A 22,367-nucleotide genomic window follows, 5' to 3' on the forward strand; every position below is an offset into this window, starting at 1 on the left:
TACTGTATGGGTGTGGTCATAAAAATAACTGCTTGCTAAATACAATCCCAGACATCAATGTTCATCTTCTGAGCAGGTTTACTATTGGTTTTTATAAGATTATACATTGGCAACTGTAAAAAGGATTAAGCATTTTCTAATCAGAAACCCTGAGTGGATAGGCAGTTGAGAGCATTGGTTAGGGATAGGTAGGGCACCTTTAAATCAGGTGATTAGGAGGCATACAAAGGTATAAATTAGGGCTAAAAACAGGTCTGGGACTAGTGCTTTAACCACTTGAAAGATTATACAGTCAGCTACAGGTTATAAAAAAAAGTCAGGCTGACATAGGGGAATGTGAGGTCTATACCAGAGGAATTGAACCAGTTTTATGCCCATTTTGATTGTCATATTAATGATATAATTGCCAAGTTCTGTACAATTTTGGGTGATGTGCCACTTAAAGTCTGTTTAGGACATGCATTTTAGTTTATTGAGGGTTAATGAGCGGAAATCTGGAGGTCCTCATAACATCCTAGGGATTGTTGTAAAGAAATTTGCCTTTCAATTGGCAAATGTCTATGCAGACATCTTTAACCGCTTAAGCCCGAACCATTTTGGTGGTTAAAGACCGGGGCACTTTTTGTGATTCGGCACTGCGTCACTTTGAGGCCTTGTACACACGATAGGATAGCCAGAGGACAACGGTCTGAAGGACTGTTGTCTTAGGTTAACCGATGAAGCTGACTGATGGTCCGTCGCGCCTACACACCATAGGTTAAATAACCGATCATGTCAGAACGTGGTGACGTAAAACACAACGACGTGCTGAAAAAAAACGAAGTTCAGTGCTTCCAAGCATGCGTCGACTTGATTCTGAGCATGCGCGGGTTTTTAACCGATGCTTTTGCATACTAACGATCGGTTTTGACCTATTGGTTACCAGTCCATCGGTTAAATTTTAAAGCAAGTTCTCATTTTTTTAACCTAAGGTTAAATAACCTATGGGGCCTACACACGATCGGTTTGGACTGATGAAAACGGTCCTTCAGACCGTTGTCCTCTGGCTATCCTATCATGTGTACGGGGCCTAACTGACAATTGCGTGGCCGTGCGACGTGGCTCCCAAACAGAATTGACGTCCTTTTTTTCCCACAAATAGAGCTTTCTTTTGGTGGTATTTGATCACCTCTGCGATTTTTTTATTTTTTTTGCGCTATAAACAAAAAAGAGAGACAATTTAAAAAAAAAAACTTTTTTACTTTTTGCTATAATAAATATCCCCAAACAATATATAAAAACATTTTTTTCCCACAGTTTAGGCCAATATGTATTCTTCTAGATATTTCTAGTAAAAAAATCGCAATAAATGTTTATTGATTGGGTTGGGCAGAAGTTATAGCTGCTGCAAAATAGGGGACTGTTTTATGACATTTATATTAATAATTATTTTTTTTTACTAGTAATGGCGGCGATCAGCAATTTTTATCGTGACTGCGACATTATGGTTGACACATCGGACACTTTTGACACCATTTTGGGACTATTGCCTTTTACAGCGATCAGTGCTATAAAAATGCACTGATTAGGTAAAAATTACACTGGCAGTGAAGGGGTTAACCACTAAGTGGCGCTGCAGGGGTTAACTGTTCCCTAGGCAGTGATTCTTACTGTTAGGGGGCGTGGCTACAAGTGACACGTTACTGATGACCATTCCTGATCACGGGGAACAGTCATCAGTGACAGTGTCACTAGGCAGAATAGGGGAATGCCTTGTTTACCAAGGCATTCCCCCGTTCTGCTCTTGCCGACCGCAATCGCGGGACTCCCGCGAACATCGAGTTCCCGCGGCCGCACTCGCGAGGAATGCGGCGTTGGGTGGCAGATTCAAATGGACGTACCTGTATGACAATCTGCCTTCCCGTACCATTCTGTCAACGTAACTAGGCGTGCGGGGGTCGGCAAGTGGTTAATATTTCTTTAGCGCAGGTGGTGGTGTCTTCTTTATTAACGTCCTTAATATCTGCAATGCTTCGAAGCCCAAAGAGGTCCAGCATTTCCTACCTTAATGATTATCGCCCCCCGGCCCTGACTCCCATTGTCATTTAATGTTTTGAAAAATTAAGTCCTAAAACTGATTAAACAGTGTATTCCCCTGGGGCTGGATAGCTACCAGTTTACTTGTAGGGGAAATAGGTCTACAGAGGATGCCAGTGCATGGGCCTTGCATTCTGTGTGGTCTCACTTTGAAAACAAAAATAGCCATGCGCATGCTGTTCAATGATTTTAGTTCAACATTTAATATGATGTTGCCACTGAAACTTGTTGCTAAGCTGAACTCTTTGGGATTGAGCCAGATGCTTTGTAACTGGATCCTGGTTTTCTTGGCTGATGGGCAATAAAGGGTAAAAGTTGGAAATTGTTACTCTTTGATGCTGTCCCTTAGTACAGGGGTGCTACAGGGATGTGTGCTAAGTCTCTTATTTACTTTATACACTTATGACTGTGTCTTTTGCTTTGAGGTGGACTTGTGTTACAACTTGCTAACGTCACCACGGTAGTGGGGAAAATTAGGTGCAGCGACAGGTCTGCATATCGCCAGCATATTAAACATCTAGTTGGTTGGTGCATAGAAAACAACTTACAGCTGAATGTACAGTAGCTAAGACTAGGGAAATTATTATTGATTTTAGGAAAGTAAGTGAAGTTAGCTGTGAGCAAGTGGTGATTGATGGGATGGAAGTTTGTGAGTGTAGAGGAGTTCTGCTTCCTGGGAACAATAATTAGGAAGGATCTGTCATGGACATGGCACATATCCTGTCTGGTGGGCAAAGCTCATCAGAGATTGTAGTTTTTGAGGAAGCTGTGGAGGGCAGGCTTTGCAGAGCGGGTCCTCATTAGCGTCTATAAATCTACAATTGAGAGTGTTCTTAACTATCATATTTCTTTGTGGAAATGATCATGCACAGTTCTTGACATAAATGCCTTGGGGAGGGTAATAAAAATGGCAGAAAATATTATTGCAGGAGTATTGAGAAACTGGGGGAGGGGAGGTGCCTTCTGAGAGCGATTAATATTTTACAAGTTATTTTAAAGCCTGGTAATGTTCTATATACATTGCTACCTTCTGGTAGATGGTCTCGAAGTATTTGCTCTTGTAACTCAAGATTGCGAAATTGCTTCTTCCTCAATCCTTATGGCTCTTGAATGCTAGAGGTGTTTTGGAATAGACTGATTGGAGTTGTGAATTTATTATGGAAGGTGTATTGTTTTTAGTGTTATGATAAGTGCTGATTTTATTTTTTTTTTACATATGGGAGCTACAACTGTGTTTCATTTTATGATTGTTGTAAAATGATAATACAGTTTATGATTCTGTAAAATGAGTGCCCACTTTGCTCCATATACCCCAGATTGCATAGGTGGGATAAATCATTTTTTTTTTACTTAGAAGTGGGAGCTGAGGATGTTGCATTCATTAAAATACAAAAATTAAAGAGTCTTAATCTAAAACACTGGTTCAGTGAGGATTCCAATACTTCAGCAGCACTAACTGGATGACATCTAGATTATTCAAGGCTCTTGTTTAACTGCTTCCTGGTGAGTTTAAACCTCTAGGGTAGTGTGACTTACCTGGTGTGGACCTTGGTGTTCGGTGTACGCTCACAGATTACCAACTTGAATCTTTACCCACCATTAAGAACTATTTTCATCACTCACTATCACATTATGTGTCTCATATGGTTAACATGTAAATGCCGGTCACATTTCGACTAATAGACTCCTGTCTATTATATATCATAAACAAGGATTTAAGATAAAATTGTGTTTGTTACCGGACAGTGGAAGCCAGCGGTCAGCCGCCGCAATAGCCACGTTGATGGTGCTTGGTTGTTCTCCTCTGGCCGCAACACGCATCTGTCACTTCCGGTCGCCGTCTGGTCATGCTCTGATGTGTTTTGTCATCCAGACATCATCTGAGGTGTGGTAGTTGTGCTAATGGGGTGGGGCAGGTTTGTTTGCTGCCCCCCCTAAATATTGAGCACCAGCTGCCACTGCACACCACCAATCTTTTAGAGCAAAGCTTGCTAAACAATCTTCAACACCCCACTCTTGGATACCTGTTCCCCCCGCTCCCACATGGGCTGTGGCTTCATTGTCCTGGCCTTGTGTCAAAACAGGACACAGTAATGCTGTAGAGCAGTGGTTCTCAACCTTCTAGCACCGTGACCCCTTGATAAAATTTCCCAAGTTGTGGGGACCCCTAATGGTAAAATTATTTGCTTGGCAAGGTCAAGTAATTTGCGCCCCTAACCCACAGACATATAGCGCTCCCTGAGTTCCTTCCACTCATACAGTGTTAAAACCCCTTATGGTACATTTTCGGATGTACCACTCTTTCTCTTTGTTATCCTTTCTTTCCCTTGTATCTCTCTACCCTAATCTCTCCCCCCCCCCATCCCTCTCTCTAGCTGTCTTTCTTGTTATTTCTCTTATTCTTTCTCTCCCTTTTTTCTTGGTTCCTGCCCCTTCCATGTATTCTCTATTTTTATTCCTTCACTTAATCCTTGGTGGGAGGGCACAGGAACATACCAGCTGGGCGGCCACAGGCTCCAAGGACAGCCCTGCTGGGGGGCCGCAAAAGGCTGGGAGAGCGGTGTGGGCTTCAGGAACAGCCCAGGATTTGGTGACCCCTGGCAAATCATCATTTGACCCCCGAGGGGGTCCCGACCCCCTGGTTGAGAACCACTGCTGTAGAGGCTGTGGATTCATTGTCCTGGTCCTGTGTCAAAACAGGACACAGTAATGCTGTAGTGGCTGTCAGAAACAAGGGGACCAGGCAATCGGCACCCTTTGAAGTATTTTAGATGGAAAACATTTTTAGCAAGCATTGCTCTGCATCAGCAAAGATCAACCTAGGTGATGGGTCAGATATTAACTTTTACATTTTCAAGCTGGGCATTTCAGTAAATGTTTCTATACAATAAAAAAGTGAAGTAAAGCTTTCCTGAGAAAAGCATATGGGGGCTGCCATTGCCATCCTCCTTTTGAAAATGTTAGCCGCTTGGCAGTTATATAATGATAAACTTCAATACATTACTTACAATAACTGACCCTGAACTAGTATGCAGATCAGGAAAGTCAGAGTAAAGTCAAAAGTACTTTTGTGCACACTTGTAGGTTAGTGACTCAAGGTATCGAAAATGGAAGGTCAGCATTACAGCCAGACAACTATTAATGTCAAAATGAGAAGTAAAGATAACTGCCTTGTTTCCATAAGGAGAGGGCTCCCTGAAAGGAAACCTGTAATGAAAGCATATGATGGCAATGCTGACCTCTACTTCTAAAGAATACTAGTTGCCTGACTTTCATGTAGATCCAGTAACTTCAATACTTTGAGGTTTTTACATGAAACAATGTGCATATTAGGAAATTTTACTTTACTCTGGGTATATAATATGGATCATCCTTCTTGGTTGGACTAATTTTGAATTGATCCATTCCTGTTGGGCCAAAAACATGATTCATGAGCATCAGTGAGGCTCGGCAATTGTGTTGCTTTAACTTTATAAATCCTGCAGGCTTTTCTTTCTAATAAAACACTGTCGAAATCTCTCCCCCTCGCAGGTTGAGGGTGGACACGATCATGTAAAAAGAAGGTAATATTAGATGAATCAAAATTATATTTGAATCCAACCTGCCCACAAATGGGTTGGAGGGGGGGGGGGGGGGTAGAGACTTTACCACTGTAAAAATATCCTCAAATATCTGCTTCCTAAATTGGCATTTGGTCTTGCCGATTTAAAGAAACTCACATTGCCAAGACAATAAATATACCCCCCAAATCATATTAAATGAGGTGAAGTGTAATAACCTAAAAGTACACCCATCAGGTAAAGTGAATATATCTACCTCACCGAGCAACTAGCGCTGAGTGCAAGAGCCACATCTAAAGCTACCCTACCTTGTGGTGGGATTTTTTGTACATTTTAATATATGAATGCTTAAGAAGTCTACCGAAATGATGTATTTAAACCCTAAATCTTGTTTATTAGTACCATGGAGGCATATAAGGACTAAAGACGATACTGCATACTAGTGGTACCAAATGGACACTGGCCACATGCAGTATAGTATTACCTGCACTATTTTTTCTGTATAGGCTGGTAGTTATGATCCTATCTGGGTCAAATTTCTTTATGCAGAAAGAAGACCTTTACTCACAAATACATTTGAGATTGTACCTGTTATGACAGCCATAAACCTATCCAGTCCACCTGATGTTTTTTCTTTGCCATCTGCCAAGCCATGATGAAGGAGGATCTATTGAACCCCAGAATTGAATGTGATTAAAAAATAAAAACTTCTGAAATTTACAGTACAATAGAAGCCTGGCACTCTACTCCTTGCACACTACAGGATTTGAAATAGACAGAGTTTAAAAGAAACCTACAGATACAATACATGTTACTGTATATTTTTACAATTGATCACTTTTAAAATACCTTAAATCCATTATGGCAGTTGTGCCAAAATCTGTTCACAGTCAACATAACAAATATTCAAACCTTCTGGTTTCAGTGTCTCTCAAACTTAGGAAAACGCTGAAAGGAGCACTCGTTAATAGAGTAGGAAAGCACAGTATCTCATTTAGTTCACAATTTCGTTTTCCTGTCAGAGACTCAGTGCCCACTCCACTACATGTTCTCATTATGCAGGAAACTGCGCAAAGTCATTTGCTGTGTGAGTCACATCAGATCTCATTCATTTTAATCAGGCTGGGATGAAATACAAAGTACCAAAAGAGCCTTGTTCTCTTCTATACCATATGTGTACAGCACTCATAGCAAATGATTTTATGATATCACAATCCAGCATTGTGGTAGTTAATATGCATACTTCTCTGTGCCTTTGTGATTTTAGTCAACAAAATTGTCATTGAAGAAGGGATAGAATTCATTTCAGTTGCATTCACAGAGGATCATTTATTTCCAGTCTTTTTATTCTTTGTAATCTTGGAGAATGAAAGATATGCGGATGGCATTAGGGCATTGTTATAATCCAAAAAAACTTGATTATGAATAATTAAGGTTTCTCTACCTGTTTATGGTAGGCTCACAGCGACTTGTTATTGCTAAACCAAAATCTGCATTTTTGCTAATAATATGAAAAGGATGACAGAGACTTTTTATAAATCAGATATGCCTGAAGTATTGCGTTTGTTCTTTAACCACTTCAGCCCTGGAAATTTTCACCCCCTTAATTACCAGGCCATTTTTTGCGATATGACACTGTGTTGCTTTAACTGACAATTGCGTGGACATGCCAAACTGTACCCAAACCGGGTTTGGGAATGACCACTATCCGTGCCAATAAGAGAGAGGAAGGTAGAGAGCGCTGTTCATTGATGGCATTAAAGGCTTTCACTAAAGGGAGGGCCAATTTTTTGCCAAATATCTTGTAAAAACGAGGGGTAAAGCCATCTGGGCCAGGACTTTTGCCATTTTTGAGTTTCTTAATGGCTAAAAGAAAGTCATTGTCTGTCAGAGGTTTTTCTAATTCGTCAGAGTCATTTATTGAAATGGGTGGGAGAGCAGTTTCAGTGATATAGGTAGACATATCGGGTGACAAGCTGCTCAATTCAGTTGGGGATAAGGGGGTGTGAAGTGGGAGATTATATAAGTCTGAGTAATATTGACGGAATTCCTCTGCAATGGCAGAATTAACCATCACTTTACCCTTACTAGGGGAAGAGATAAAGGGGATATGTTTCCTAGTCTGGCGCGGATTGAATATATTTGCCAATCGTTTACCACACTTGTTGTGTTCCAACTTCAGACCGATATCTCTTCTGAATGTCGACCTGAAGTTATTTGCAAAAATTCTTTCAGATCGTCTGGCGCCATTTTTACCAAACATTATACACGGGGACCAAGTGGGGTTTGTCCCCGGCCGTGAGGCCCGGGACAATACCACTAAGACTCTTCACCTGATCGCTTATGCTCACAAATACCAGATACCAACCTGCCTTCTCTCTTGTGACGCAGAGAAGGCTTTTGATCGGGTGAGCTGGACATTTTTGCAAGCCACCCTTACACAGATTGGGTTGGGACCGAAGATGCTCTCCCGCATTATGTCCCTATATACTTCTCCTTCTGCTACAGTTTTGGTGAATGGTGTTCAGTCAGAAACGGTGTCGATAAGTAATGGTACCAGGCAAGGCTGTCCCTTATCCCCTCTCCTTTTTGCGCTTGTCATAGAACACCTGGCCCAGGCACTAAGAGCAAACCCCAGCATAAGAGGTATACAAACTACAACATCTCACTGTAAACTTTCCCTATACGCAGATGATCTGCTTCTTTATGTTACTCAGCCACATATTAGCATCCCATCCATCTTGCAAGAAGTTGCTAAATTTGGCAGACTTAGCAATTACAAACTAAATCTATCTAAAACAGAAGCCCTGAACGTATCCTTATTACAACCGACTCTTAATATTCTTAAATCTAATTTTTCATTCCAATGGCGGGAGAGGTCTATCTCCTACCTAGGAACCGCTATTCCTGCACATCCATCAGAGGTCTATACGTTGAATTATGGCCCTCTACTAACCAAACTTAGACACATCATGGAGGAACGTATAGACCTTCCTATCTCGTGGTTCGGGCGCATGAATGTGTTGAAAATGGATGTCCTTCCCAAGGTATTATATCTATTCCAGGCACTTCCGATAGCCCTTCCAGCTTCTTTTTTCCGCTCACTTCGTTCTATGGCTATTCGGTTTGTTTGGAGGGGAAACCGCCCAAGGTTAAAACATAAACTCTTATGTTCCCCCGCTATGAATGGGGGAACGGGTCTTCCTGATTTTGAATTGTATCACACTTCAGCGGTACTTTCCCGAGTCCTGGAGTGGTTTCCCCACCCATTGCGTAAAATTTCCATCATGGTAGAGCAGGATTTGTCCCCTGTAGACATCCGGGCTCTCCCATGGGGATACACCAAGACATATCGGTCTCTTATGGGGTTGTCCCCTTTGACTAAAGACGCCTTGGACATTTGGTATTGGAGGAGGGAGATATATGCTCTCTCTACCGATCCGGGACCCTTAACTCCGTTGTTCGATAATCCTGCCCTCCCGGAAACTAGATCAATCTCGACCATAGATGACTACGAGAGAGCTTCTTGGCCTACAGCCCACTGTTTTGTTGACGTCTCCTCCGGAACCTTTATCTTATCTAAACCTCCCACCCTTTCCCGGGTAACTTGGCTTACCCGGCTACATTTCTCAAAGTATTGTAAATTACTTCATGATACAGGACAAATTCATAGACCTCTGACTGATTTTGAGCAACTTTGTTTGCTCCCGGACACCCCGTTACATACCCTCTCTCAGATCTATAAACTGATCCTGGACTACACACATAAGTCCCTACCTAGTTTCACTGCAGCTTGGTCGGAGGACCTTGGCAGAGATATTAGTGAGGCAGATTGGCGTAAATCTTTTTTCTACACACATAAGTCTTCCATCTCAAGTTATGCTCAAGAAAAGAATTATAAAGTATTGTCAAGGTGGTATCGTGTTCCGGTCGCCCTCAGGACCATGTTTCCATCTGCTTCTGACTCTTGCTGGAGATGTGATAAGACCATAGGTACGTACTGTCACATATGGTGGGAGTGTGACTTAATTCGCCCTTTTTGGGATCTCATCTTCCAGATCTATGTAGACCTCTATGATAAACCACTTGCTCCTTCCCCTTTTATAGCTCTTCTTTCCATTCTTCCAGGCTCTTTTAAGTTTGAAAAAGATACCCTTTTGAAATTTTGTTTGAGTGCCAGCAGACAATTGATTTCCAGACATTGGAAATCCCCAACTCCCCCGACCTTAGCCGAATGGGTATGTGAGATGAACAATATTATGCTTATGGAGGAACTACAGGCCAAATCCTCTGACACCTATGCCCATTTTTTCTCTACCTGGAGTCTATGGAAGTATTATTCCACTTCAGATAAGTTAAAATCTAGACTGAATCTATTTTAAATTTTTGCTTAGCATAATGTGTTGGTCTACTCCACCCTATGGGTGTAGTGGGCCGTCCCGAAAAGGAGCACGCCGCTCCCTTTTTTTTCTTTTTTCTTTTCCCCCCCTTCCTTTTTTTTTTTTTTCTCACTCTTTCCTTTTTTCTTTTTTCTCTTTTTTTCTAAAAATACTTGATATGGTAATTTAAATGTTTCTTGTTTTATTGATATTATGATTTTTATGCTTTTTCCATTATTCCATTATCAATCGGGTCACCCGCTGTCGGGATGATGCTGATATGTTTGTCAAAAAATCTTTTGATAATAAAAATTTATTGAACCCAAACTGTACCCAAACAAAATGTATGCCCTTTTCCCCCACAAATAGAGCTTTCTTTTGGTGGTATTTGATCACCTCTGCGGTTATTTTTTGCGTTATCAACAAAAAAAGACTGACAATTTTGAAAAAAAAAATATATATATTTTACTTTATGGCATTTGTATTCATTTATTTTACTGGAAATGCCGGCGATCAGCGATTTTTAGTGGGCCTGCGACATTGCGGCAGACAAATTGGACACCAAGTGACAGTAATACAGTATTCAGTGCTAAAAAACATTGTATAAATTACACTGGCAGGGAAGCAGCTAACACCAGGGGCGAGCAAAAGGTTAAGTGTGCTCCTAGGGAGTGATTTCTAACAGTTTGGGGGATGGACTGACTGTAGGAAGAGGGACATCTGTGTTCCTGATTAGAGGGAACACAAAATTCCTCTTTTCCTGTCTGACAGATGACGGTCTGCCTTGTTTACATAGACAGACTGCCGTTCTGCCTCTCAAGCGAACAACCAGCGGGTTTTGGCCATCGTGATTGGACACAGCAGGAGCGGGTTTCAAACGGCGCATGCCCCAGACCCCAAGGCGGAAACAATGTACAGGTACGTTTTTTCGTGCAGCCGGGCCGCCCTGCCGCAGTAAATGTGCGGTTGGCGGTGTGGAAGCGGTTAAGTACGTCTAAGTGGTTTGGATATAACGCAGTAAGCTGCAGAAGAGAAACCATAACAAACCCAGAACTGGCATACAGACCATTAAGGCCTGTTCATATATCTCTTTGATTAAAGTGTGTTATGGAAATGCAGCCTGAAGGAATTTTACTATATCATTGTGTCTTTCGGGAGCCACAGGAAAAAAATATGTGTAGGGCACATGCCCCAGGTCTTCTAATGGAGGCCCCTAGTCCTTCAGGTAGAACATTGTTTTGAATCAATTTAACATTATTTTTATTAGTAGTTGTATTTTTATTTTATTTTTTTACAATCATGATATTTTCAGTTTTAGCCATCATGTTGATGAAATTAAAGTTGTGACTGTAGACAAATTCATTTTTATTAAAACATATTTTACTTAGATCCCTTACATTCACCACTCCATAGAGGAGACTGGAGGGTCCAATCAGGTCCAACCGAAAAACGGACAGGCGGACCTGATCAGGCATGTAAAAGGGGCCTAAGGGAGTGCAACAAGAAGAAGGAGAGAGGTCTAGGTGTCCTTGAGCCATTCCCTAGGAGACAGCGTCTCTTTGGTTTAGCCATGTATATCTTTGTTTCAGGTTACATATTGATTTCCTATTTATAATTTGTGTTTCTTTAGGCAATCACAGTTTTGGTAGGCATGGGAAAATGACCTGTGTATAGTAATTTCAGTCACTGGAAGTATGGTAGCTTGAGTACATACTCAATACATATACACAAACACATCTATATATACATTACTGTGCAAAAGTTTTGAGCAGGTGTGAAAAAAATGCTGTAAATTAAGAATGCTTTCAGAATTAGAAGTGTTATTAGTTTATTTTATCAATTAACACAATGGAAAGTAAATGAACAGAAGAGAAATCCAAATTAGATCAATATTTGGTTTGACCACCCTTTGCGATTAAAGCAGCATCAATTCTTCTAGGTACACTTGCACACAGTTTTTGAAGGAACTCGGCAGGTAGGTTGTTCCAAGCACTAACCACAGATCTTCTATGGATGTAGGCTGCCTTAAATCTTTCTGTCTCTTCATGTAACCCTAGACAGAATCGATGACGTTGAGATCAATGCTCTGTGGGTCCAAACCATCACTTCCAGGGCTCGTTGTTCTTCTTTACGCTGAAGATAGTTCTTAATGACATTGGCCGCATGTTTGGGTCATTGTCATGCTGCAGAATAAATTTGGGGCCAATCACATGCCTCCCTGATGGTTAAGTACCTGTCTGTGTTTCTCAGCATTGAGCATCTTGAACAAATATTTTTAGCTTGGAATGTTTTATTTGGAGATGTTCACAAATCTAAGCTTAGTAATAATAGATTTACATATTCATTTTTGTTTGTCTTTTATTTATAAAAAAAATTGTAACATTACAATTCCCTACAGTTTTTTCATGATAAACAATGCAGATCATACATTGGTGCTTATTTTTTGCATAAAAAGGGTGCCACAGCTTAACCACAGAGGAAGACTTTAGACCTATCCATTGAAGAGTGTTAGGCCTCGTACACACGATAGGTTAACCAGAGGACAACGGTCTGAAGGACCGTTGTCCTAGGTTAAACACCTATGAAGCTGACTGATGGTTCGTCATGCGTACACACCATCAGTTAAAAAAACGATCGTGTCAGAACGCGGTGACGTAAAACACAACGACGTGCTGAAAAAAACGAAGTTCAATGCTTCCAACCCTGCGCCGACTTGATTCTGAGCATGCAGATTTTTAACCGATGGTTGTGCGTACTAATGATCGGTTTTGACCTATCGGTTAGCAATCCATCGGTTAAATTTTAAAGCAAGTTGCCATTTTTTTGACCTAAGGTTAAATAACCTATGGGGCCTACATACGATCGGTTTGGACCGATGAAAACGGTCCTTTAGACCGTTGTCCTCTGGTTAACCTATTGTGTGTACGAGGCCTTAGTTTACCATTATGTTCAGTAGATGGCAAACAACCAAATGATTAGAATTAGGAGAGAAGTGCAGGTTTAAGAAAAAAAAAACAATCATATTCACCTAGGTGGATGCAGCATTTGTCCAAAACTGCATCTGTCCCCTGCCACCTCTAAGCCAAAAGTGGGCTTTAGCATGCTGTCCGCTGTATCTGGGTCACAAAAGTGCAGAACGAAGTGCACTTCTGTGACTCACAGGAGAAGTATAGCTGTGGCCATACTTCTCTAACGTGGAGCAAGCATTTATTGCACTGGCTTACAAAGTTACAAATAATCTCATCAGCGATATTGATTGTTCAATCAGTCAATGTAAAACAGTGCCTCCAATATTAAAATATGAAAACGAATTAAGCTGACCAATTCATTTTTTCGGAGCTTAAACAGATATTCTTTTAAGCAAAATACAATTGGGTGGAAGTACGGACTGCGAAAGTAGAAACATTTTCACAATAAGTCACTTAGTAAACACCATTAACAATCCTATTTGATAGTCTGACACAGACACAGAAATTATATTCACAATGAATTTCTCAATTTATCCTGCTAAAATATATGGATATACTAGATCAAATAAAGTAATTAATTTCCTCTCGTAGACAGCTTAACCACTTTTAACAAAACCTAGCAGACAATAATCTCCATCTGACAGATTACAATTGTTGTTCTCCTGCAAAAAGAATAAAGGTACAAATTCCCTAGGTCCTCTAGTACCCAAGATGAAGCGCCACCACAAGCCTAAGTTCATCGGGAAAGGGGGGTTGCTGCAAAGCAAAGATGCCTGAAGATGGTACGATCATGCCTGTGTGTCCGAATGTAGCATGCAGGCAAGTGCAGTCCTCAAAATTCAAGAGTTGTCAGTTTATAGTCTATGGAAAATACATGTAATCATAGCATGTGCAGAGCACTGCAACAAAACTGGGTGTGCTTTAGCCAACGCGGGCCTTGCACAGTGTAATTTATTAATAATAAGCATAGAACAACAGAGGCATGTTTTACTTAAAGTGGACCTTCAGACATTTTTTTTAATTTTCCATCTATTAATATTCTGCCCTTGTTGTTTTACCTTTGGATAGTAAAACATTTTTTTTTGCCAGTAATTAATTTATACAGCCCACTTCCTGTTTCTTGTCTGGTCATTAGCCTAGGCTCTCTCTCTCACTCCTGTGAGAGTTTGCCAGGAAGTGAGGGGGTGAGTCATAAGAGGGCCAGTGAGAGCTGAAGAGCTTGAGGTGTGTCTGTGTAAATCCAGGAAGTGAACAGGTAGCAGCTTCAGATGCCCACAGTTAAAATGGATGCAGCCAGACTTAGTGGAGGGAGAGTTCTGCAGCATATTTTACAATTACAGAATCAAAGTATATGTAAAATAGTAGTTGGAGGGAAGCTTCAGAATGGCAAATATGTTTTTATTACAAATGATGTGAGCAGACTGCAGTTCCTCTTTAACATTATGGTAACTAAATATTTTCCTTCAATCTGGGAACTAAGACAGCTTATAATTCATTGGCCTGCAATTGGAAAAATGCTTGAGGTGATTGTAGTCGTATTAGTGCACTTGTAACAAAAATGATTGAGTACTGTCCATGATAATTTTTTAATTTGCATGTAAAATTTCAGGACAAGCTTTTGGGGTGTAGCCCTTTCTTCAAAGTCCAAGCAGTACTAATACACAATGTTTTTTAATGTAAAAAAAACATACACAGCAATGGTAATTAAACTTGGATAGTAAATGAGATATGGGAGGGGGAAGTGTCACAGAGGTGAGGGGGGCAGTAATCGGATAGTGATTAAGGCTGGGATCACACTATTGTGAATTGGATGAATTGGGTTTTTCCCGCATCCAATTCGCAATAGCAGGAGATTTTAACCGTCTCTCTATGGAGCCGTTTCACATATCTCCGCAGAAGGTTCGGCATGTTTCAGATCCGAATTCGGCCCAAAATTCGGGCTGAAATCGGACCTAAAACGGTGAACCAGGACGCACCGGACCCCTGCTGTGAGACGGATGCAGTGATGGTGTGAACCCAGCCTTAGAAAACTGAGGTCCACATTTAGACCATTATATTTGTGTCAACTATAACTATTATTCCTACTTCAAAAGTTTTCCTTTCCTGAGTAGTTATTAAGTTCCTTTAAGAACCAAAACATTTCAAAGTGTGTCTTTCATAGTGTGTATGTTTCTTTGTGGGGTTTTTTTCTACAGAGCTTGGCTTATTAACATTCTGCTATAACCTTGTGTATTAGTACAGCTTGGAACCTGAATAAGGGGGTATGCCACAAAAGCTTGTCCTGAAAATTTGAATGTTGGTGCAAATAAAAAAGGTATCATGGTCAGTACTGAATGCTTTGAATGCAAAAATGCAAATGATTTTCTTCTAAAAACTGAAATAAAGACTATTTTTAAAAATGTGTTTGTTTTATAGGGCTCTTGCACATGAGCGGTGATGTTATAAACACAAGTACAGCTAATAGGCAAATTCAAAAAATAGAAAGCACCGTCATATACACAAGTACAGCAGTGCACAGTCATTCACGTCAATGAGAGACTGTATACTACACCTGGGCTCCCCGGGCGGAGAAAATACATTGGCAATTATATTGAAAGCACTCACCTGCCTATGTGCAAGAGGCACTAGAGAAGCAAAGAAATTATTCTCTCTTGTTGCATATGGTTAACAGCTTTTGCATTTTGCAGGCCTTTGAAATTATGAAGGTTACACATGGACAAGGCCATTCTCTGACTCGGGATTTAACACAACTGCTCCAGGATTGTGAGATTGGTTTGAGACAAACATAAGTCAACTTAACTACAATCAGCATCTACTATTGTCTTCAACAGTCACAAGGGTTGTGTTGATCTTCCACTGTTTGTTACGTTTTTATAAAAGAAAAATATGTAATAAAATCACTGCATTTGTAAAACTTTTCGAACCACGTTGAGTCTGTTTTAGTGTTAGATGCCAGAACAATTGCAGCTGTTGTCCCTTGGTGTGCAAATAGATTAAACATTGTAAATTGTTCTCTATTAAATGTAACTAAAACCATAAAGAATAGTATTTGTACATATTGTAAAGGTTGGCCAAAACAGTAAATAGAGGAAAACTTTTTGAGCTTGAATTGAAGTTTGAATAAGCTTTCACAATCCCTTCAATCAAATGGTCGTACACTTTAAAGGTAATATAAATGAATCAGCCATAACATTATGACCACCCACCATAACCACCTAATATAGAGTAGGCCCGCTTTTTGCCTCCAAAGCAGCCCTGACCCATTGAGGCATGGACTCCACTAGACCTCATAAAATATGCTGTGGTATCTTGCACACGAGTTGTGGTGCTATCATAAACACATGTACAATGTTTGGGCAAATGCAAAAAATAGAAAGCAACGCCATATAAACAAGTACAGCAGTGCACAGCTATTTATGTCAATGGGAGGCTGTATACTGCACCTGGCCACCCAGGGCAGAGGAAATACACCGGCAGTTATGTTGAATGTGCTCACCTGCCCATGTGCAAGAGGCACTACAGAAACACAGAAATTATCCTTGCATGTGAATAACCGCTTTTGGATTTTGCAGATTTAACACAACTCTTGCACATCCTGCCCCTCATATGTTTGTGCCCTCGGTCTTACTTTCTACAGACAAACTATGCGGCTATTCGAAAAAAATGCCTACAGTTGCCTGTGTATAAAAGTTAATTACATTAAGCTTGTTTGCCTGTACTTCTCCTGGGGATCACAGGAGTGCAGTTTGTTCTGCACTCCTGTGACCTGTTTTCAGCAGACAGCGGGCTGAAGTCCCAGAGGGCTGCTCCCACCCCTTCCACAGCCCAGCACTCGAGTGAGGAGGGGGCAGAGCAGAGAGCTGGTGACTAAGCAAGCGTTTATTGATTGGTTTGTACAAAAGTTATAGCGTCTACAAAATAGGGGGTCGTTTTATGGCATTTTTATTTATTTTTTTACTAGTAATGGCTGCGATCTGCAAATTTTTTCATGACTTTGACATTATGTCAGACACATCGGACACTTTTGACGCTATTTTGGGACCATGATCAATTATTCAGCAATCAGTGCTATACAAATGCACTGATTGCTGTGTAAATGACACTGGCAGGGAAGGGGTTAACCACTAGGGGAAAGGAAGGGGTTGAGGGTGTCCTAGGGAGTGATTCTGTGTGGGAGCTGGGCTACCAGTGACACGACACTGATCACTGCTCCCGATGACAAGGAGCAGTAGATCAGTGTTCTGTCACTAGGCAGAAAAGGGAGATCCCTTGTTTACATGGGCATCTCCCCATTCTGTAGTCATGGAGCTTGCGGCAGGGGCAAATTCAAAGCAATGTACCTGTACGTTGTTTTGCGCAGTCGTGCCAGTCTGCCGACGTATATGTACAGGTCGTGGTCAGCAAAAGGTTAATGATTAATAGGCATATACCATCCACCAGAGTCCACACCACGTGAAACACACTCCCCTAGGGGTTTAAACTAACCAAAGGGATGTAATTCAAAAGCCTTGAACACATCAGGTGTCTCCCGTTTGATCCCGTTATCTCAAACAACTCATCGCCCAGGGTGGTTTATTCATGTAAAAAATGACTCCATATAGCGTCATACCATTTTAAAAGTTTATTCAAGATGACCACCCCCTTAAAACCACACTTGCACAACATAAATTGTAACAGGCATTTGGTTCAATAATCAAACTGTGTGTTGTCACCAATCAGTATGGAATGACGTCTGCCATCCACCGCATCCACTGCGTTGAAAGTATTTGGCTATTCCTTCCCGGTAGTGATACGCACACATCACTTCCGGTCACCATAAGGTCATATACTAACGTGTTTCGTCATCATGACTTCAACAGAGAGCATTTGTTGCATATATGTGAAAATACTTATGAAGCCACACTGCCGCATGAAGCCACCACCTCTGCAAAGTGTGGTTATTAACTACTTCAATACTGGACACTTTTACCCCTTCCTGCCTAGGCCAATTTTCAGCTTTCAGCGCTGTCACACTCAATTGCGCAGTGATGTAACACTGTACACATGACATTTGTATAATTCTTTTTCACTCAAATAGATCTTTTTATTTCTGTAATATCTAAACACTGCAGTTTTTTTGCTAAATAGAAAAAAAAAACGAAAATGATAAGAAATAAAATAAACTTTCCTTGTTTTTGTCATAACGTTTTGCAAATAATATTTGTTCATAAATTTAGGCAAACGTGTATACTGCTACATTTCTTTGGTAAAAATAACCCAAATCAGTGTATATTATTTAGTCTGCAGGAAAGTTCTATAGCCGGAATCTCAAAGACTTACGACGGCGTATCAGTAGATACGCCGTCGTAAGTCCGAATGCGCGCCGTTGTATATTTAACCAGATACGCTTAAATTTGTCTAAGATACGACCGGCGTAAGTCTCCTACGCCGTCGTATCTTATGTGCATATTTACGCTGGCCGCTAGGGGCATGTACGTGGATTTACGCCTAGAATATGCAAATGACCTAGATACGCCGATTCACGAACGTACTTGCGCCCGATACGCTGTTTACGTAAGGCGTTTTTCCGGTGTAAAGATAAACCACCAAAAAGATGGCGCAGCCCATGCAAGGTATGGATGACGGAACAGCCGTTGTATTTTCCATTGTTTGCGTAAGCGTACGTGAATGGGGCTGGGCGTAGGTTACGTTTACGTCGAAAGCAAGGAGTATTTGCAAAATGATTCTGAGCAAGCATGCGCATGCGCCGTACCAACGGTTCTCATTTACATGGGGTCTCGGGTAATTTACATGGAGCACGCCCCCTACCTGCCTATTTTGAATTAGACGGGGTTACGCCGGGCCATTTGCGATACACCGACGTAACTTAGGGAGCAAGTGCTTTGTGAATACAGTACTTGCCTCACTATGTTATGTTGGCGTAGTGCAAATGGGATGCACTACGCCGGCATAAAGATACGCGGCTCTATGTGAATCTGGCCACTAGAGTCTAAACTATGGTATATACTGTATATCTGAAAATCGATCAATCCTGATGTACTGACAGCCTAATGTCATTTCTTGAGGCTGAAAATGGCAGGACAATACAAATATTCCCCAAATGACCCCCCTTTTTTTTACATACAGTGACCAGAGCAATACAGTGTTACCATATTAACACTGTACTGATCTGGAAAGGTGATCAGGATTGTTTTACACGATGATTGCTTAAAACTGTGACTTTTATTGTTAAAAGCCACATTTTTTTCTGAAAGAAAACTATTCATTCAGTATTTACTATTGTGATTAGCTGTGATTTGTGACATCTAATCACAAGTTACAGATGGGCTGTGATTGGCCCTGGCGTGTACCATGTGATCACTGTGGCCAATCACAGAGCTAATAACAATAGTACACATGAAAGGCAATGAAAAGCATGAATCAATACCCTCCATTGTGTACAATTCTCATGCGATCTGCTGTGATTGGCCACATCAATCACATGGTACTTGCAGGGGCCTGGTACAGTGATCTGTCACCTACTGTGTCCGGTGGACACAGCGGGTGACAAATCATGCCAAGTGCGGAGCGATCCCAGAAGGCAGAGTGGGAAGGGACCAAGTTATCTGAGCTTTCAAATCAGAACATTTAAGCTGGGTACACACTCTGTTCAACCCAGTGGCCTGAACAAGAAAAACTGACAGATCATACATGTGCTCATATATGTAACTATCTAATTAGCTAATCACGTGGTAGCGGCACGATGCATAGGATCATTCAGATATGGGTCAGAAGCTTTAATAAATTTCTCATCAAGCACCAAAATGGGAGAAAATATGATCTCCATAATTTGGACAGTGCTATAACAGTTGTTGCTGCCAGATAGGCTCTTTTTATTCATTTTGCAGTGGACAGTGGTCAATGATTTTTGGAAATTATTTTTTTATCTGATATTTATCATTATCGAACACAGTACATGGACTCCCCCCCAAGACCTATGGATGCCTTTATTTAAAAAAAATGGTTCCACAATAAACAATTTGCCCATCATTATGGGAAAATGTCATAGCCCTAATCTTATGTGGGTAGATTCAGGTAGGGGCGCGCAAAACTAGGTCGGCGTATGCCGAGCGTGTTTACACTATGCCGCCTTAAATAAGAGGGGCAAGTACATGATTCACAAAGTACTTGCCTCCTTATTTAGGGCGGCGTAGTGTAAATGCTGCGGGCGTAAGGGCGCCTAATTCAAATTGGTTGGGGGGGGCGTGTTTAATGGTAATGAGGCTTGACCTCACGTTTTTGACGTTTTTTTGTCACTGCGCATGCGCCGGGCGACTACATTTCCCAGTGTGCATTGCGGTTACGTACGCTGCACGGGCCTATTGATTTCGACGTGGACGTAAACGACGTAAATCCCGATTCGCGGACGACTTACGCAAACGACGTTAAAATTTCGAATCTCGCGGCGGGAACGGTGGCCATACTTTAACATTGTTATTCCACCTAATAGGTGGAATAACTTTAGGCCTCCTAAAGCCTTACGGAAACGGCGTAAAACGACTGCGGCGGCCAGGTGTACGTTCGTAAATCGGCGTACAAACTCATTTACATAATCTACGCCGACCGCAACGGAAGCACCACCTAGCGGCCATCCGAAAAATTGCAATCTAAGATAGGACGGCGTATCTTAGATATGTTTAAGTGTATCTCTGTTTGAGCATACGCTTAAACATACGTCGGCGTAGATTCTGAGTTAGGCCGGCTTATCTACTGATAAGTCGGCCTAACTCTTACTGAATCTACCTATCGGTCACTATATAAATAACACAAAACGCAACTGGGTTCATTTGCTTAAGGCAAATAGGCTGTTCAGTTGGCAGGAGAATTTTTTTTTTTTTAGCTTGCTAAACGAGATGAATTTCTGCTGATGTCCATCATCCAATCATGTGCAAGCAAAAATGCTTTATTACTTAAAATATTTTCATTTCCTTGCACGTCATGATTGGGTATTCTTTGCAAAATGAATTTTCACCACATTCAGTAAGCTACAGATAAATCCCCTTACACAATGAATAGCTTATTTGCCTTTAGTAAATCAACCCCCATGAATCAAGTGTTAGATTTTAAAAGCCAATTAATGTTAATGAGAATAAAAATGTAAGTTTCTCCCCTTATGTTGACAGATCTGTTTTTATAGGCCCAGATTCAGGTAGAATTTGCCCCTTTTTTACGGAGGCACAGGGCAACGTTTTTGCCCTGCACCCCCGCAAATTTACTGCGCTACCCGCGATTCACGGAGCAGTACCTCCGTAAATTGCGGGGGCGCTGTGTAAACTTGCCCTGCGTAAGGGCGCCTAATGTAAATGATCCCGTAGGGGGCGGGAATCATTTAAATTAGGCGCGCTCCCACGCCGAGCGTAGAGCGCATGCTCCGTCGGGAAACTTTCCCGACGTGCATTGCGGCAAATGACGTCGCAAGGACGTCATTTGCTTCAGAGTGAACGTGAATGGCGTCCAGCGCCATTCACGAATCACTTACGCAAACGACGTAACATTCAAATATCGCGACGCGGGAACGACGGGTATCCTTTAGCATTGGCTGCACGTGCTATTAGGATGTGCAACCTTACGCGAAACCCGACGTACGCAAACTACGTAAATTGCGTACGCAGGGCTCGCGCAACGTTGTGAATCGGTGTTAGTATGCAATTTGCATACTATACACTGAGCACAATGGGAGCGCCCCCTAGCGGTCATCGCAAGAATGCAGCCTAAGATATGCGTGGCATAAGAGCCTTATGCCACGCAGATTTTAGGCTGCAGTCGGCGTTACGATGTTCCTGAATCAGGAGCATTCGTAACGCCGGGGCAAGTAAGCAATTGCGCTGTGTAACCTATGGTTACACAGGCACAATTGCTTCTTGAATCTGGGCCAGTGATAACAGCAACAATCAGTATTCCTTCAATTGCTGTAACTGTTTGAATGGCCTTATATTGATGTGCTGGTTTTTCATTGCTTGTAAAGCAAGTTATACTCGCCTAAGTTTGCCATCTGGGTCCGTTTACAGGTACAGAAGACCAGAAATACAATTCTGTAGATATTGATGTGCCATGTGCTGAAATCACAACTGAGACTCCTTTTCTGGACCTTGAGAGAACGCGGCAGCACTTTTTCCACATTGTGTTATGTTACATCCTTATTCCAAAATGGATTAAATTAATAATTGTTCTCAAAAGGCTAGAAACAATACCCCATAATGACAAAGTAAAATTATTTTGTTTGAAATGCTCAATACTTTGTTGAAGCACTTTTGGCACCAAGTACAGTCTCAAGTCTTTTTGAGTATGATCCTGCAAGCTTGGCACACATAATTTTGGGCAGTTTTTCTCTTTCTTCTTTGCAG

The 22,367-nt window shown here is 41.4% G+C and overlaps 1 protein-coding gene across 2 annotated transcripts in view; it reads left to right on the top strand.

The window, feature by feature from the left end:
- The window catches only part of SMYD3 (SET and MYND domain containing 3), a 702,152-nt gene extending 686,245 nt beyond the window's left edge, over positions 1 to 15,907 (top strand). The window contains exon 13 of one of the 2 annotated variants that reach the window (XM_040351062.1): positions 15,672 to 15,907. In XM_040351062.1, coding sequence (XP_040206996.1) covers positions 15,672 to 15,773 — 102 coding nt within the window. In that variant the 3' untranslated portion in view covers positions 15,774 to 15,907. The remainder of the gene's footprint in view (positions 1 to 15,671) is intronic. The other variant, XM_040351063.1, reaches the window with a different exon arrangement.
- Positions 15,908 to 22,367: the final 6,460 nt, after the last annotated feature.

Source organism: Rana temporaria, chromosome 4, assembly GCF_905171775.1.
Source record: "Rana temporaria chromosome 4, aRanTem1.1, whole genome shotgun sequence".
Classification (NCBI taxonomy): domain Eukaryota; kingdom Metazoa; phylum Chordata; class Amphibia; order Anura; family Ranidae; genus Rana; species Rana temporaria.